This window comes from Coenobita brevimanus, chromosome 21 (genome assembly GCF_032717465.1).
Source record: "Coenobita brevimanus isolate Jiangsu-jjx chromosome 21, ASM3271746v2, whole genome shotgun sequence".
Lineage (NCBI taxonomy): Eukaryota > Metazoa > Arthropoda > Malacostraca > Decapoda > Coenobitidae > Coenobita > Coenobita brevimanus.
The window spans coordinates 1,836,247-1,854,740 of NC_136974.1; the positions used below are offsets into that span (position 1 = coordinate 1,836,247).

Sequence of the window (18,494 nt, forward strand, 5' to 3'; positions counted from 1 at the left end):
GAGAATGAGGGAGGGAGGGAGTGAGATGTCCTTGAGTAACATTATTTATCGTAGCTCTTGAAGTCTGCCCCCCAGACTTCGTTTCAAAGGTCGAGTTTCGTTCCTCCCTCCTTTCGTTCTTCCCTCCCTCCTTCTTTCAGACCCTCCTCCTTTCCCTCCCTCCCTCCTTCTCTTCCTCCCTCCCTCCCTCCCTCCTTCTCTTCCTCCCTCCCTCCCTCCTTCTCTCCCTCCCTCCCTCCCTCCCTCCCTCCCTCCCTCCCTCCCTCCTTCCTTCCTTCTCTCCCTCCCTCACTTCTACTCTTCCTTCATATTTTCTTCCTTTGCCTTATTCACTATCTCGTTCACTCCCTCATTCACTCACTTCATCTCAACCTTTCTTTCTGTTACCATTTATCCCTCCAGTCTTCATTCACCCCTGATATCCATTCTCTCCTGCTTCCTTCCTCTTTCCTCCTTTTCATCATTCCCTTCGTCCCTCGTAATTTCATCCCCTTTCCGTCTTTCATGTCTCTCCTAAATCACTCCATCCGTCTCTCCCCCCTTTCACAAGTCCCCCTCCCCAACCTCTCTTTAGCTTGCTCCTTTGCCCCAGATTATCTTCATTTACTCCCTCCCTCACCTAATCCTTCCTTCTTGTATCCTGCTTTCCATTTCTCCCTCCTCATTTTCCCTTCCCCTTCTTCCATCCATCGTTCCTTCCTCTCCTTTACATTTTCTCACAAGCTTCCTTCCTTTTCCTTTTCTTGTTTTTTTTCATACCCCAACATAGTTCCTCACTATTTCCCTCCGTCCTTAATTTCGTACTTCTGCTCATCCACTTTTTTTTGCTCCATACCTCACCACACCTTACCTTACCTACCTACCTGCTGTGTCCCTACCTAATTACCTTCTTACTGTATACCTACTTCCTATTTACCTACCAACCTACCCAATTACCTTCCTATCTGCATACAATCCTACCTGTGTAAAGCCTCATCATCCCCTTTTCTGTTTCTCCTTTCATACTCCTTCCTTTGTACATTCCTTCGTCTTTTATTAGTCTTATTTCTTTCCCTTCTCTGCCCCTCTTCCTCCTTGTATTTTCCTTCCTTCCTTATTTTCATTAACCTCTCTCTTCCCCTTGTCTTCAGCACTCCGTCCATATAAATCCTTTCATTTTTCCCCTCCCTTCCTCCTTTTATTAACCTCTTTTCTTTCCTGTGTCTTCATCTGTCTTTCCTTGTTTCCCATCTCCTTGCCTCATTCCTTCCTTTCCCATCTCGGCCTTGCCTTCGTCAACTAACCCTATGTCTCTGTAACTTCCATTTCTCTGTCAACAAATGTTCTGTGCCTGGCCAATGACTGTGTCGCATTAATTTTGCGCCCTCTCTCCACTCCTGCCTCACAGCCCCCCACCATCCATATAAAGAAGGTATTGTTCAGTCTGCCCTCATAGCACCGTATTCTCGATGGCATAGGGAGGCTTCTTAGCACTCTTCCATAGGTGGTTTATTGTGAATTTTACTCCCTGATATTCTGTATAATTTTTTTTTTTTTTTTTTTTAAATACAGTATGTATACCGGTATATAGATAGTCTGCATCCATAACATGCACAAAAATTTCAAGGTGTAATAAAAAAAAAAAGCAGAGATGTGTTGTGAAGTCTCCTGAAAAGCCTACCTGAATTCGGCCCTTTGTTTCTGTCCCTTCTAGCATCTTCTATGAGGGTATAGCTTTGTCTTATGTTTGTCTCTGTGTCTAGTAATTTGACTGTAAAAGAGAAATCTGTGTCAATAAATTTGGTGTGGAAACGGTTGACTTAATTATAATCTGTGCTATCATCATTAATAACCAGTTTTATCAATCCTGTGTATGACCATAAAGGCCCATCCTGTTTTCTTTTTTTTCTTTGAGCTGCAAAGAGTATGCACACCTCCTCCTCCCCCCTTCATCGTGATATTTAGCCTCTTCCAGCTGATGATGGAGTTGTTTCTCAATTTTTACCCTATATTACCTTATTTTTACTCTGTTTTTGTTTTTGCCTGATGGTTTTATTTACCTGAGGATAGATTTTTCAAACTGAAGGGGTTATATATATCCTTCATTGATCCCTGCACTACATGAGGTCTCCCCTAAGTTAAAGTTGTCTGAGGGCAGAGAGAATGAAATATGTCATTGGAAGGAAGGGGTTAATTTTTGCACTTTAGTACCCCCCACCCCTCCTCTTGTAAGATGTTACAGAAAATGGGGACTATTGTTGTATACAGGGTGGTCCCATAGGTAACGTGCCTCTTCCACTTTGCCGGGCATTTTCTTTTGTGTTGTGGGGATGGCTGAGACTGTGTTTGTCTATCCTGCATCATTTATTTCCTTCCTGCTCCCACTGCCACACCCACGCCCACACCAGCAGACTGAGCCATCCCCGCAACACACAAGATACTGCCAGATGAAGTTCTAGTCAAGCGCTGTGTGTGGACCTCCCTGTATTTGTTGCCTTAAGCCCTTTCAGAGCACATTTTTTAACATTTTTTTTCTTGCCATCTCCAGACGATTTTATTCAGCTTGAGGAAGGATTTGTAAGGGTGAAGGGGTTAATGAAGCTAAATTTAAGCTCTGAAGTCTCTCCTGAGCTGTATCCATTGGGTTAATGAAGGCTATAATCTCGCCCTCTTCAGGTAGAAAATCTAGGCTGAATTGAATCGTCTGGTGGCGGCAGGAACACAGTGGACATTGTGAGGAGGGGTAATGTCTTCCTCCCTTAATGGATATGTACTTTTTTTCACTTATAATAATTCAAGCTTTCCTTTTACCAAAAAATGATGTCAGAAAATGCCATTGATCTTGTCTGTTTTTATCTCTTGTCTCACCTAATTCTCCCTCTTCTCGTTTTAGGCTTCTTCTCTCTCTCCTCCGGTATGTATCTTCTTCCTCTCTTGCTAACTCTCACTTTCTCTCTCCCTTTCTTTTTCTTTCTCTCTTCCTGTAGTACTCTTGCATCTTTTATTTTTTATTTATCTGATACAAGTGTAATCAAAATTTTCCTCCATTCAATTGAGACTAAAAATGAAAGATAGTTTTATTTTCTAAGCAAAGCACTTTATAGATAATTTTCACCTGGTGATAATAATTTTAAGACTAGAAAAGTCACACATAATCTGATTTTAATATTAGAATGGTCTTGCCTAATCTTACACATCAGTTTATCTCGAAGGGGTCATTTAAAAATTTTTATGCTGTAAATTAGATGGCCTTTAGGTTAGTTTCCCCTCCCAGTGCATTGACTAGGTTAGGCATCCCCATCCCTCTCACCGTCCTTTTCCCTTCCCCTATCCTCTCCTCTCTCTCCCCCTCCTCTTTCTCCTTCTCTTTCCCTACCTCTTTCCCCACCCCTTCACTTACCTCTCTCTCTCTCTCTCTCCCTCTCGTATTTCCCCATCCCATTCCCTCTCCTCTTTCCCTGTCCTCCTTTCCTATCCTCTTCCCCCTCCTCCTTCACTATCCCCTTCCTCCTCTTCCCCAACCTCATTCCCCCTCCTCCGCTACCCAATTCCCCTCCCCCTCCTCCTTCTCAATCCTCTTCCGCTTGCCCTCCTCCCTCTCCTTTTTCCCCCTCCCCTCCCCTTCCCTCTTTCTCACTCCCCTCCCCTCCCCTCCCTTCAGGTATCCCTTCCCAACTCTTTGTACCTTTTACCTTCCTTCCCCTAACCTCTCCTTCCCTCTTTTCCTCTCCTCTCTTTTCCTCTCCTCTCAACCTCTCTTCTCCCCACATGTTATGATTCCTTTTTATCCCTCCACCTCAGTCGTACACCTCCCTCCTCATTAGTTGATTCCTTCCCTCCATTCCCTACCCCACTCATTCCGGCATCATCCTTCCCCTTCCCATTCTGACTCCTCTCTAGGCAGCTGGTCCTCCTCCCCTCCCTCCTTCCCCAAGTAGTCTAATGCCTTCCCTCATCTCCTCCCCATTCAGTCAGTGCCCCTCCTTGTTCAGTCTGATTCTCCTCCTTCCTCCCCTCATACTCATCCCTCCCCCCTCCCCATTCAGTCAGTCTCCCTTCCTCTCCTACCCTGCTGCTGTACAATTTTTCAATGACTCCTGGTGATGCTGCCTCATTGCTGGCCTGCCGCCTCTGTGCCCTGTTGTAGCCTCCTTTACTCTTTACCTGTGTTAGGCTACACCCATACCAGATGCTTCCTGGTGCGGGCAGATGTGGGCAGGAGTTTTGCATTACTGTAACCCATACAAGTGGCCGCACTGGATGCAGGGAGGAGGGAAGAGAGAGTCAACTGGTTCACAGCGATGCAAAACTCCCTCCCTTACCCACCAGCACCAACAAGCATTTGGTGTGGATGTGGCCTTAGTCTGCATGGAAGCATCAACCTCATATGTCTAAACCCTGCAGTATTTACCATTTTGCTCCAGTGGTGTATTTGATATTTTGTTCTTGCTATCTCCTGACAATTTTATTCCACTTTGAGAGAGACTTTTTGAACTGGAAGGGTTAGATAATAACCTGTATTCTGCAATCTCCAAATGATTTTATTCAGGGGAGACTTTAAATGGGATGGGTTTAATTGAGCCTTCATTAACCCTTCCATTACTAAGGTGTTTTTGTAATATAAGTAAAATCATCTTATGGTAGCAAGAGCGAAATATAACAAGACATCAATGGATTCAAGGGGTTAAAACTGGCAGTGGAAAGGTGTAGACAAAACCCCCAGTATTTTACGATAACTTCTGATGCACGTGGAGGTGATATAGAATGTGTGTGACCTTTGTTTATCATTGCAGTGTGGGATGCAGGCTAGTCGCATCTACCATTTACAGGTGTTTCATTACTGTCAGAAATTAGGGGCATATCTTCCCCTTGGTGATCTCCATTTTGTATCATGCTTCCCTGAGTGGATTTAGAGACTTTGTAGCACTTCCTCCTAAGCAATTAATTCTCCACATGGCACTGCATTATCCTCATCAGTTTAATGATGCTAAGTATGTCAGAAATTATATTATAAAAATTATTTAGTACACAAGAAAATGTTAAGATGTAATAGGCAAAATAAATCACAAAGGAAGAGGTGCTAGGAAAGCTCGTATGCCAGCTAGACTCTGGTCATCCGATGCAACATAACATTAGAAAACATTTGTGTGTAGAACTGCATGGTAGGTGATGCTATAGAGGGGCTACTGTTATATTTACCTGCGAGAGACATGCCAGAGTACCTCTAGACCAGTTGTATGACATGTTCGTAGACGGTTTTAACTTCATTTGTGCATAACTGCCATACTGTATATATGCAGTTTATAAAATGCCTTCAGTCTGGTGATATACTTTTTAAGCATATTCTTCATACCTCCAGACAATTTTATTCTTGCTAGGAATGATCTTGAACTGGAGGGGTTAGATATGGCCTTCATGAACCCCGTCAAAACTAGACGTCCTTCCTAACTTGAATAAAATTTGTTGGAATTAGCGGAGGTTTTCTTTTAAAAATATATTGTCGGGTTTAAAGGGGTGTTTTGCAGTGGCCAACTTTTACTGTCAGCATTTCTGCATTTCTTGAGGTCGTGTCCATGCATATCCAGAATCACCACATGTATACAATTGATCCCTCTACATGTAACTTTTTTTTTTTTTTTTTTTTTTTTTTTAACAATAATGTGAATATTGTCATTAGTCTTTTTTTTTCGGGGGGCAATAATGGTTTAATTAAATGATGTTTAATGGCAACATTAATAATGACTAGTGGTAGTAGTAGTAGTAGTAGTTGAAAATAGTAGTGATAGTACCATAGTAATAGTGGTCATAGTAGTAGTAGTAGTTGAAAATAGTAGTAGTGATGTTAGTACCATTGTAGTAGCAGTAGTAGTAGTAGTAGTCATAGTAGAAGTAGTAGTAGTAATAATTAATAATAATAATAATAATAATAATTTTTCTGGTAATCATATTCTACCAACAAGGATACCACACATCTTCCTAAAGAGCAGTGTAAGAATCAGAAATTGTGGAATACATTGACAAGCAGTAATACACTTTATACTGGGGAGAAAAAAAAAGGAAGTGAGTTTGTCTAGTTACAATCATTATCATTAATCTCACCAATCTAGTGAATTTTTTTTCATTTTCTCGTTATCTCTAGATTTTTATCATCCTGAAGGGAGATTGTTTTGTTTTTTGTGTTAACTAGAAAGATTACCTTTAGTTTCCATTAATCCCCTCAGCACCAGGGACCTTTCTGTTAAATCATCTGGAGATAACAAGAGCATAAAAGATGTCATGGGAGTGAAGGGGTTAAGGCAGATTCAGCAAAATTTTCAAAACATTATCGTACTTTTACTCTTGAGTCAGTACATCCCCTTTTTATACATAAACAGAGTCTATTCCCTCCCTGACTCCATGTTGGAGTTTTCTGGATGTCAGTTACACTCCCATATCATGAAGTTAACAATAACGTCTTGTCCTTCACTTTCCTTTATCAGCTTTAGGCAAAACTATCATCATCACCATCTTGACTAAATTTACACACAAATTAATAGCACTTGATTCACAAACCCTTCCACCTGAGAAAGTCTTGATTGTTTTACTGTAATCTTACTGTTGCCCTGCAGTTTTATTCAGCTTGGGGTTAATGAATGTATCTGATTCCTTTAGTTTACATAGTCTTAACCAAGCTGAGTAAAATAACCTGGAGATAGCAAGAAAAATATAAAAGAAATTGTAATCACATTCAAGGGGGTTCACATGTGGTAGTTGTAATTTTGGCTCCCGGTTCTTGCATATGTCACTTTTGTATATCTGCCTTAACAAATTATCCAGTTCCTCGTGACACAAGCCTCAGTAACTTCCAGCACACATTCTCCCACCAACACTTGTTAATTTTCCTCCCATTCCTTAGTTATCACCATTTAACAAACATGTCCAAGGTGATTCTCTTTCCCAGGATAAAGTCCATCTCCACATAACACACGTTTTCTTCCACCGACACTGATACACACTGATCACTCAAACCATATCTATCAACATTGTATGAGCAGCCGCCATTGATTTACCTTAAGCCAAAATATGCATGGATCCCCTCTGAATAGCCAATCATAATACATTTTCCCAACGCACAGTACAAGAACATATATGAACCTTTATGTTTTCCTGTAACATCCAGTGCACATAATATGAAAAATATCCTTTATCATAATACTGTATACATGGTTCTTTAAGATCACATTCATGACCAGAATATTCTCTGCAAACACTCTTCATACATTCTTCATACTATCCTGGTTCAGTTTCTCTCATGTAACACGTGATCAACTCCCAGCCTACATCCACGTTGATCCTTCTAGTATCAACTACTATTTCCCCAGTCTATGCATGGTATCTTTACTTTGAGTTCAGTATTACCTTCTTTCAGCACATCTTTACTCTGCGTTCAGCATTACCTTCTTTCAGCACAATTTACTCTGTGGTCAGTATTACCTTCTTTCAACACAATTTACTCTGTGTTCAGTATTACCTTCTTTCAACACAATTTACTCTGTGTTCAGTATTACCTTCTTTCAACACATCTTTACTCTGTGGTCAGTCTTACCTTCTTTCAAGACAGTATTTCCATAAGTGCTGTTCATGGAAATCCTTCCTTATTCGCAACTATATGCAGTTTTTAAAAATAGAATTAACACTCCATCAGCATATGCATGATTTCTCTGTTTTCCAAGCTGTTTTCTAGTTTTGACCAATACACAAACACACGCACACAGACACAGTTTACCCTCCACTTTTACCTTTTACCACATTAACTCACCAGTGCTCAACTTCTGGCAGGGCCTGACGTGCTTCCTTTGCTATGCCATCTTCGCTGCGGTGCTTGGTATGTTCCAGTTCGGCTACAACACTGGGGTTATCAATGCGCCTCAGTCCGTGATTGGCAACTTCATCGGCGACTGCTATAAGACCAGATTTGGCAAGAACATCGAGAATAGCAAGCAGGATCTGATTTGGTCCATTGCAGTGTCCATCTTCGCCATTGGGGGGATGATTGGTGGATTCTGCGGTGGATCAGTAGGAAACAGATTTGGCAGGTGAGGTGTGATGGTGGGGGTGGTGGTGGTTGGGTACCTAAGGATAGGAATAAGTGGAATGAGTGTGTGGATGTGTGAAAGATAAAAGCTCATGTCAAACAACAGATCAAATGAATCTGTAAGTATGAAGAATAACTTCAGGAGAGACAGTCACTAGGTCCGGTGAAGCAGTTAGACTAACCTACGTTGCAGTATCATTTGCAACCAAATAATTTTGACATACAGCTGTAATTGATTAATTTCTTTGTGACTTGATATTTACCAAGTTATAATTATAGTTTTCTCTAATGACAGATCTTTACAGTTTAAGGCTAATTTATGCAGTTATTTAGTTGACTATTATGGTCAGTATGCTTTCACCTGATGGAACTCTCGGGTCTAGAAGTGCAGGGGCCAGAAAAGCTCAGTGGTGGTGCTCGTGCTTCACGACTGTAGGGTTGGCAGTTTGAGGGCGCAGCAGGGCAGCGTATTTCTTGTGAGAGATGTAGCGGTCTCTCCAAGGATCTCTTCTTATCCTTCCGAGCAGTATGATCCAGTGGTCCTGGCTTGGGTGATTCACCCATCCACCTCAAATATGAAGTCATGGCTGTATAAAATTTTATGAGCTTCAGTTTTGAGTTAAGAATGACTCACATTTATTACTAGTCAGCTCTACCCACCTGGCTGACAAGATGACACTTGATCATCAATTGAGCCGAAAGAGGTTAGGGATCTTCATCGAACTAGAGCAAGTACGCTAAGCATCCTTGACTCCTTCATTTCAGAAATGCAAAGGGATGTTTTGAGTCATTTTTTGATTATTTATGAGTAGATGTGGTAATACTGTGAAATGTAAGTAGTAGACATTATATTGGTATTAGCTCTTTACAGAGTACAGAGAGTCCTTGGAAGTCAGGATTTTTTGTCCTGTAGGTTACATTTATTTTATTTGTAAAGTAATATTATAGTAAATTGAAGGAAACTGGCAAATTATCTCTATTAGCAGCAGGTGAACTGTATTAAGGCAGTTTTTCTGTAATTCACACTGGCCAGTAACAATAAAGGGTAAAAAAAAAAAAAAAGTTTACATAGAACGACGGGTATGAGTTGTAAGTACAGAGAGTCCTTGGTGTGTGTTGCTGTTTTTTATGTTCATTTTTGCTGTTAACAAAAATTGCCCATTCAAACTCCATTGCCAACTATAAAACTATTAAGTTGATTAATCAGTTTCCCTCAATTTATTTAATTATTTTTTTATTAATTTTTTAAAATGGAAGAATGTGATACTTTGGAGAACACAACATATAATGAGGACTTACCTACCATGCCATGGATAAATGCTTCAGTGCCAATGCTTATTGTGTTGTGTGATTTCTAAGTGTGGCCATGGGTGAATCCTGGGTGTGGATTGGTACAGTGCTCATAATTATGTACTGATATACACTATCTGTGAGTGCAGATATTCAGTTGATGTATTCAGTTGAGGACAGCCCCTTGGTAGCAGAGATATTAATGAAGGCTGTGTTAAAAATTTCCATTTTGAATCCCTAACCTGAAGAAAGTTGCTGAAGATAGAACTTTTGAAATACTGTAAAAATACATCATTGTACTGAAGAGGCTAAACCCTTCACCCCCGAGGAATCTCTTGTCAGCTGAATTCATCGTTTCAAGCTAGCCAGAGTAAGATACAAAATTCATTCTCATGCAGAAGGGGTTAATGAAGATCATGCCAAACCCCTTCACCTTGTTTAGTGATCCTGGCATGTGAGGTTAAATAAAACACATACTCAGCTTGAAGGGGTTAAATTTGATGTGGATGTTAAAGTTAGATTTGATGTGGATGTTAAAGTTAAATTTGATGTGGATGATAAGGTTAAATTTGATGTGGATGTTAGATGTTACTCATGAATTACATGGGAATGTGATCATTGACCCTTACCCTTTCATTCTGATGACATTATATATATATATATATATATATATATATATATATATATATATATTTATTTATTTATTTACATTACTACCTCCTGACAATTTCATTTAGTTGAGGAGAGGCATTTTGTAAGGGAGGGTTAGATATAGCCTTCAGTTAGCCCTCATGTTGCTACAGCTGTTCAAGTCTAACTGTTACAGATATTTTATGAACAGAGGACACCAGTAATCTGGTGGATGGATTAGTTTTGTTTTTATTCACTTGTTTTTCCTTCCTCTGTTTTGTTATTTAAAAAAAAAAAAAAAAAAAAAAAAAAGTAACTCTCAGTCTGGAGGTAGCAAGAATGAAATCGATAAATACATCATCAGTGTGAGGGTCTAACCTGTGCACTTTTGAATGCTTCTTGTAGACTGCGTATGATTATCTGGCAGTGGCAAGACAAAAATTATATGTGTGCAGAATTCCTGAGAACCTGAAGTGAGTTGAAAGTATGTATGACATGTAGTGCAACTTGAGTGTGGTTGTGACCCAGGCTTGTGAAATTCAAAAGATGCAAAAATGTTGATGGGAACGGACTCCATATTTGCCTGAAAAATTGTTATTCCATCGAATCATCCAGTATCCAGATCCGGTATTGTCCCCTGTGAGTAGCTTAGGGACCCAGGGCTAGGGTATTCACTCCAGACATTTAAGGCAAGAATGATCATTTGGTTTCTAGAATGTAACCATGTATCTATTTTTCTATCTGTTGCCAGACACCTTAGTCTTGTAAGGGGTGGCCACAAACAAATTGTCTCCATGTCACCCTGTCCCCCACCATTTCACTGCCCTCCCCCCAGCTTGCATCCCTCTCTTTCATATACCTCTCCACTCCATCCCTTCATCTCATCCTCGGCTCCCCTTCCCACTTTTAATACCATATGTAAATATTGCTGGACTACATACCAATGACCATCAGAAATTAGCACTAAATAGATGTTTATGTCATTAAATCTGGCAGCCACACAGATTGCTGAAATAGCACCAAAATCTCCACATCTGGCACTCAGATTGCTAAATCAACAGCAGAATACCTAAATCTCACTCCCAAATGTCTTGAGTCTGGTGGTCGTGTGTGTAAATCATCCACTTTGTTTTGTCTTGCAGGAAGAAGGGGCTGCTGCTGAACAACCTGCTGGGGGTGGGAGGTGCCTGTCTCATGGGCTTCTCCAAGATGACCCTCTCTTATGAGATGCTTATCCTTGGCAGGCTGGTCATCGGCATCAACTGTGGTTAGTTCTTTCTATCATCCAGTTTTTATTTCTGTATTAGGAGCATACCATAGAAACTTGGGACTAGGTTACACATTTTAGATATTAAAAGAAAGTGACTGTACTCTCCTCACTGTAACTTGGCCTAAATTTGCCACCTTTCTATCTTGAATGCTGAGCTGTAGCAAGAGATTAACTGTGGAATGTGGTGCTGATCATGAGGAAGTGGCATTGTCATATGCAGCCACTGAGCTGTGGGAAATGAATTGCAAAAAGACAAAAATTTCCCAAGTTAAGGTAAATGAAGGGTAGTTGTTCAGAGTAGTATTGCATGAGTGAGGGTGACTGGTGCACTATGGTATTTACACTTTGAGTCCGCGGATCTTTTTTTAGGGTGAATTACATTGTTTAGTGGTAGGTGGAATTAAGTAAGGAATAAGACAAGGAGTTCTTGGCCTTGGCAGTCTACTTGTACTCTAGGATTGGCTTGAAGTTCAAATTTGCATAGGCCATTAGCTTAGGATGCCCAATAATACTTGTTAGACACTGTGATTGCATTGGGGTGACTGACCATGAATGCTAGAAACTTTTTGGCAGGTTTAACCGGTCATTCGGCATTTTCTGCTCTTTCAGAACCTGCTTGGTCCCAAAGATACCAAATGAGAGGATGTTTACTGTATCTGGATATTACCATATTGTAATGTGTTTTGTTTGGAAAGTAAAATATTTTGCTTATCTTTACTAGTCATACCCCTTAATCCCAGAAGTGATGGACATAAACAGATTATCTCCATGTCACCCTGTCTCCCACCATCAGGCTGCCCTTCCTCCAACTCATTCCATGCCAGATTATATTCAACTCTTAATGATTGTCCACATGGCAGGGCTCAACACATCGCTGGTACCGATGTACATCAGTGAAATCGCCCCACTGAACCTGCGTGGAGGCCTTGGTACCGTCAACCAGCTGGCAGTCACCATTGGCCTCCTACTCTCTCAGGTCCTTGGCATTGAGCAGCTCCTAGGCAACAGCAATGCCTGGCCATTACTGCTAGGTTGGTATGAAGTACATTCTGCTGGATTACAGTTCACAATACAGTATCTCTTCATAAGTCAGGGATCTATATCTATCTATATACCTAGGCTGCTTCCCCCATGGAAAGGGAGGTATGTTCCAAAATATTACAACTTCTTCCTTATAACTGAGGCTGTAAACTCAGGGGAAAACTGTCAAATCAGCTCAGTAGGTAGCATTGGAACTTTGACCTGGGGGGGGGGGGAGGCTTAAAAGACAACTTTCTGAAATATAAAAATTGCTGCAAACCTGTACCAAAGAGCAGCAGAACACCATACTTACAGGTAGTGCCATTCAGTACCATACATCATATTCCTTGTGTAGTGATTATACCTTTTGATAATAAGGAACAGCATATAGTGTACTGAAGATCTTATAAACTTCACTTGTCTTTCACTTCCATTAAAATCCACTTGGATGTTTGTGTGGCACTTTTTACGTTGCTCACATCTTGCAAGGCATACTTGAAGCACACCTGAATGTCATCATTTCATATTTACTGCATCTAGCTTCATCATCCTACAGCCCTTTAGGAGTCTGGATGTTTCTATCTATCTATTGCCAGATGCATTATTCCCACAAGGGATGGCCACAAACAAATCTCCTCCGTGTCCCCCGGTCCCCCGTCATTTTTAGCCCTGCTCCCAGCTCACACCCCTCTCTCTCTCTCTCTCGTATACCTCTCCACTCCATCCCTTCATCTCATCCTTGGCCTCCCCCTCCCTCTCTCCCCCTCCACCTTACATGCAGTCTGGATGTTTGTAATGATAATTACCTAAATTTGAGGGCACATTGTTCATCTTTGTAATTGGTGGTTCATATCTTCAGTACCCTACCTGTATATTAAATAGTACCTCTCCCTTTTTGCTCTTCCCTCAGTTACTCCTTCATTGTTTTCCCCTCTTTTATTTTTTCATACTCTGGCTTTTTTTTTTTTATACCACTGTTTTATATACCTTCCTTTTGGCCCAACTCTCTTTATGAGTCCCTGCCCAACATTGTTTTGCAAGAATGCTGAGGAGCTCCCTCTTTCTTTCTATCTTTTGTATGTTTGGGTCTCCAGTTGTCCATGCTGTTTCTGTCATGTTGCTTTGTCATGTCATATCCATCTGGTTATTTCTTATCTCATGCTTTGCTAAACATCCTGTTGACATTATCTCTGTTTCCAAATCCCTAGTTAACTGTGTTTTTGCAGGATTGGCTGTGGTGCCAGCTGTTATGCAGATGGTGCTGCTGCCTGTGTGCCCAGAGTCACCTCGCTACCTCCTCATGTCACGCCAGATGGAGGATGCGGCGCGTGGAGGTGAATTTCTTTCACTTTGTTAGCATTAATGTACTACCAGAGTCAGAGGCTCCTGTACACTCAAGTAAAAGCTGCATAAAAGTGAATGAGGAAACAGACTAGTATGAATACAAAAGCAGGATGGAAATCTTGGTGATTACCAAGACTATATATTTACAGTAAAAATAAGGTACAGTATTTCTGTTAACTTTATTCATGCTTCTAGATTTGCAATTGACAATAAACACCATTCACATTTTATAGTTTTATAGAATATTGAGTTTGAATGGATAACTATGGCAGTAATTACAGTAGGGGATGCTTGATAAGTTAGATTTTGTTGACACAGTAGGCTTGGTTATAATGCAGTTCCTTGGTCAACATCAGGATCAGTGTCATGGAATGTCACCCCAGTGACCCCTAGGCCTTCATTACCCACTTCAGACTGGCCTATAAATGTATGAAAACAAAGATAAACACAGTTAAAAACGTACTCAAAATGAACGGCTCTTGAGTTTGTCTTTCTTTTATCTTGTTTTTGTTTGTTCTTGGTGGGGACAAGTTGTGGGCTCCTTGCCTTTGGTTCCTTCTTCCTTGCATTAAAAAAATAAAGAAAAAATAAATGTGGAGGTAGACCTCACATCACCCCACATCATCCCATATTGTCACCCCACATCATCACACTGATTGCCACCCCACACAATCAACCTACACATTCATCCCACATCAGAGTAGCTGAGGAGTCATGTCCCTAGTCCTTTGGGATATATGTCTGTGCACTGGTTAGGAATGCAGTATACGGGCACATTTGGGCCTGTATCCCACTTGCAGTGGATCTACCCACCTCGTGGTAACATTTAGCAACCAGTCAGTGGCCTGCCATGTTATAGGCAATCAGTGTTATGGGAGTGTGTGCAGTGGGTAATCCTGCTGTGCTCTGCTTTCTGTGATTCTTGCCATCACAACACTCGATCACTATTTCGTCTCAGTGATGTCTGAGCCATGTACAGTATTATCCGTATATTGTTTGTCTCTTCTCCCTACCACATCCTCAAACACACTTCGCAACACAGCACTGCGGCGACTGCGCAACTCCTCGCATGTTGATGAAGACATAAATGAGATGAGGGATGAGGAGGCAGCCAGCAGGACAGAGGCACATATGACAATGTTCCAACTGTTACGAAACTCTACCCTGCGCATGCCACTGACCATTGGTGTGGTAATGCAACTGTCACAGCAGCTGTCTGGGATCAATGCGGTAAGTTCCTGCCCATGGCCAATGTTTTGTTTGGTTGCCAGGGAGGCCGGTACCAGAATATCACCTGCAGGCACATGTTTGATTCATAATAGCATTGTTATGTCATATTACTGGTCTAGCTAATCATCTAACACTGTCAGCTTACCTTTCTGTCACTCTGAAAACTCAGACCTGACTTTATTAGTTGTAATACCAAGATGTGTCAAATGAAGAATTGCCTCAGATGACAAGAAAGCTGACCTGGCACCTTCCAAGCTGACCTGTTGGTGACCCGACCTTTCTTGCTACCACCGTTTGGCTAACAGTATCTACCTGACAGTAAAGTTATTCCAGGATCGGAATATTGATTGTAGCCAATTGTAAGCTGCTTCACACTGTAGGAGGCTGGATATATTCAAATACTCTTATTGTACTTGCTGAAATATTGTATTGCTGTTGTCATACAGGCTCAAGCTTGTAAAGTGGTAATGTAAATTTCTTATGAATTTACTACTGGGTAAAGTTTGCAGTGACTGTTTACATATTCTTTCATATCTTTTGCAAATGACCAAAATGTGAACAAAATCACAGTATGAGCAGAGAGTGAGCTGCCGGACTTTCTCAGCTTTGTGGGTTTCTTATACTGTATTCTGTGGATGTTGGTGCCTACAATCTAACAGTCTTGTAAGAAAACTGCAAAAGTCTGTTTTGACAGGAACTTGGTGCACTTTCTGTCCCATAGTCTGGTTTTGTATGCATTTTTAGTCATTACTCTCAAGAAGAACCTTATCTAAATGATAGTTTTCAATACTTGAACATTGCCAGTTGGTAAGTGTTTCCTTATATTTGTCATATCTTGTACAGTGACAGACGTTTCTTTCTCTTGGTTCTCTCAGTTATTATAATTGCTCTTACTTGATTTTTTTTTAACTAAACGTACTGTACTTGTCCGGACGGTCCGTAGGCCTGCATGGGGATGTCTGTTCCATGCATGGACTTTGAGTCGAGTCATTCAGTGCAGTAACACACATTTAGTTTAGGCAGCCGTAGGATGAGTCCTGCTTCCTCCCTGTCATAGTCTAGTCGCTCACACAGACAATCACGCAACATCTCACAGCAACAGCAGACTTTGCAGTCAAGATTTTATGACCAAGGCCTTATATACAATATTATAATTTTTAATTAACATGACAGTTTTGTAAAATTTTGCCAATAGAAAAACACGAACATAATGTCTGTGGATTACATCTGTAACACGTGGTGTGGAACACGAGTCAACAAGCCACTGCTGACATGACCCAGACCAGCAAGGCTGAAGGGCAGCTCACTAGTGCGTGTCCTTCATGTCCAACAACCTCAGAGTTCAGCACAGCTCACAGGGTGTCATAGATCACATCAGCACCTGTTGTAAGCTGTTCCTCTGCTGTCATACGCAGCCACACAGGCTTGGTATAGTGGCTGTACCACTCAGCCCAAGCATCATGGCCTCCTCTCTTGATTCTTATTGTGCAGTTTTCTTCTGTAAGAGTGTAGGCACCATCGTCACACATGTGCTGACAGAATCAGAGTGGAACAGTTGTTGCTTGTGTCACCCGCCCTCCGCTCCGTGTCTTCACTACTGTACTCACCCTCAGTGGCAGACGCTACACAGATGGAATTTTTTTAGACACCTCACCATCCATTCTGGCAATGTTTGTTTGTTTGTTGCACTTTGTTGTGACACCAGGAAATAACTGGCTGTGTTGGGGAGGGAGGGAGAGGGAGGGGGGAGGCTACCAAGAGCTTGGAATATTACATACAAGATGAGCTGTGTTTGTAGGGCGTTCCCAGGGTGTGGCAAGGGACACTGATGGCATTCAAGGTACAGCAGTAACTCTGTTGGCCTCTGAGAAAAGAAATCAGATCATAATGCATCAGATTACATGGACAAGATGCAGCTAGGGATTGAAACGTTATCCAGCTTTGGGTCCTGTTGGAAAGAGCTCACATGTGGTCACTTTAACTATTGAGTCTCGTATTCTGAGTCTGTCAACAGATACTCAGGTGTAAGGCAAATATCATCCCTTCGGATTTCCAGGAATATTATATTTTTGTTTTTATTGTTTCATGATTGCTTGAAGGTGGTGTTGAATCATATTAATCAATTACTTTTCTCTGACTAATGTTATATTAATATTTTTCATTTTATGGTTGCATCATGAATGAGCACTTTGCTATAACTACATTAATTATTGTAGTAATGGTATAGTGTGGTGACTGTGGTGTGGTAAAGGAGATGGCAGTATGGTGGTAGCATGGTGGTTCCAGGTTCCGCTGCTGCTGCCCCTTCCTGTCAACTCCTGACTCACTGGTTCACCGCTAGCCTGTCTCATCCATACTCATAACGTACTAAAGAGTTTGGTACACGTGAAGTCTGAGGGTAAATCATCATGGATACCGTTTCATGGCTCAGACGCCCCCCCTGCCTGGGACCTCTTCTCCTGTCTCTCTCTTCCTCCTCACTCTCTCCTTCTGTATCACAAGTGGTTAGGAGGCCAGTGTAGGTCTATGTGTGCTTCTCAGTGTCAGTGTATGTGTGTGCTTGCATGTTGTTGTGTATGTGTGTGCGCATGCATGTGCATGCGTGTGGCTGCAAATGTGTGTGCCTGTGTGTGGCAGAGTGAGACTTATCCAGATTGCTTAGAAATGAAGGGGAGAAGGAGAAAAAAAAAAAAAAAACTAGCTTTCAGATTGCCATAAAACTATAAGAGTTGCAATTGAAATAGAGAATTATAAAATATTTGCATTTCTGAAACCTGCAGTGTGATACAGGGAAGCACACAAGAGGCTTAGTGGTGTTACGTATTATGCAAAGAAAAAGTGGAATGAGACCCAGAAGGAGCTTAAATATGATAGACCGATGAGTTGTTTACATATTACACTCTAAAATAGTATGTTTACTTAATGACCTACATGAACCATGACCTACCAGTATGAATGTGTTTTATAAACTTTGGAAAAGAGCATGTTTGAGTACGAGTGAGAGACATCTGACTCACACACCAAATGTGGACAGAGTTTTTTAGTACTGCTTAGCCTTTCCAGTACCCTTTTTATATCCTGGTCATGTGAATTAAAGTACAGTAGTAAAAAAATTAAGAAAAGGACTCACATACACAAAACAAACCCATGGCCTAATTCTTCACCTCTTATCTGCTTGTGGGTTCAGTGCGTAGCCAATTTCAAGACATGATTAATAATGAGCCCGCGTACATGAGACACGGTCCAGCCATAGAGTGAGACTGTCAGCCTTAGCGCAGGGGCAGCTTATAACAGGGACTCACACTCTGAAAAATGAATCAAATTACAAGCAAGATCAAGAAGTCAGTTGAGTGACAGACTAACACAGCCGGTTGCTTGTCACACACCTGTCCTACACACCTGTTGTCTCGCATGTGTGGTACTGTTACATATGTGTCTGTGTCTTTATATATATATATATTTATTTATTTTGCTTAGCTAATGCTACTCTAGTCATTAATTATAATTATTTTGTAGTTGTTTTGATATGATATTTGAAATATCTTGCAAGATTTATTGTAATATACTGAAAGATATTGATGATATTGATAAAATATATAAAATATTTCTTGCTGAGTGAGAAGAACCATGATGCGACAGAAGTACTTGGATTCTCAA

At 41.1% G+C, this 18,494-nt stretch overlaps 1 protein-coding gene across 6 annotated transcripts in view; it reads left to right on the plus strand.

Moving 5' to 3' along the window:
- Glut1 (Glucose transporter 1) overlaps positions 1-18,494 on the plus strand; it is an 85,278-nt gene that overhangs the window by 27,930 nt on the left and 38,854 nt on the right. For all 6 annotated transcript variants that reach the window (XM_080266687.1, XM_080266688.1, XM_080266689.1 and 3 more), the window contains exons 4-8: positions 7,798-8,054; positions 11,116-11,240; positions 12,104-12,274; positions 13,490-13,597; positions 14,650-14,837. In XM_080266687.1, coding sequence (XP_080122813.1) covers positions 7,798-8,054; positions 11,116-11,240; positions 12,104-12,274; positions 13,490-13,597; positions 14,650-14,837 — 849 coding nt within the window. The remainder of the gene's footprint in view (positions 1-7,797; positions 8,055-11,115; positions 11,241-12,103; positions 12,275-13,489; positions 13,598-14,649; positions 14,838-18,494) is intronic.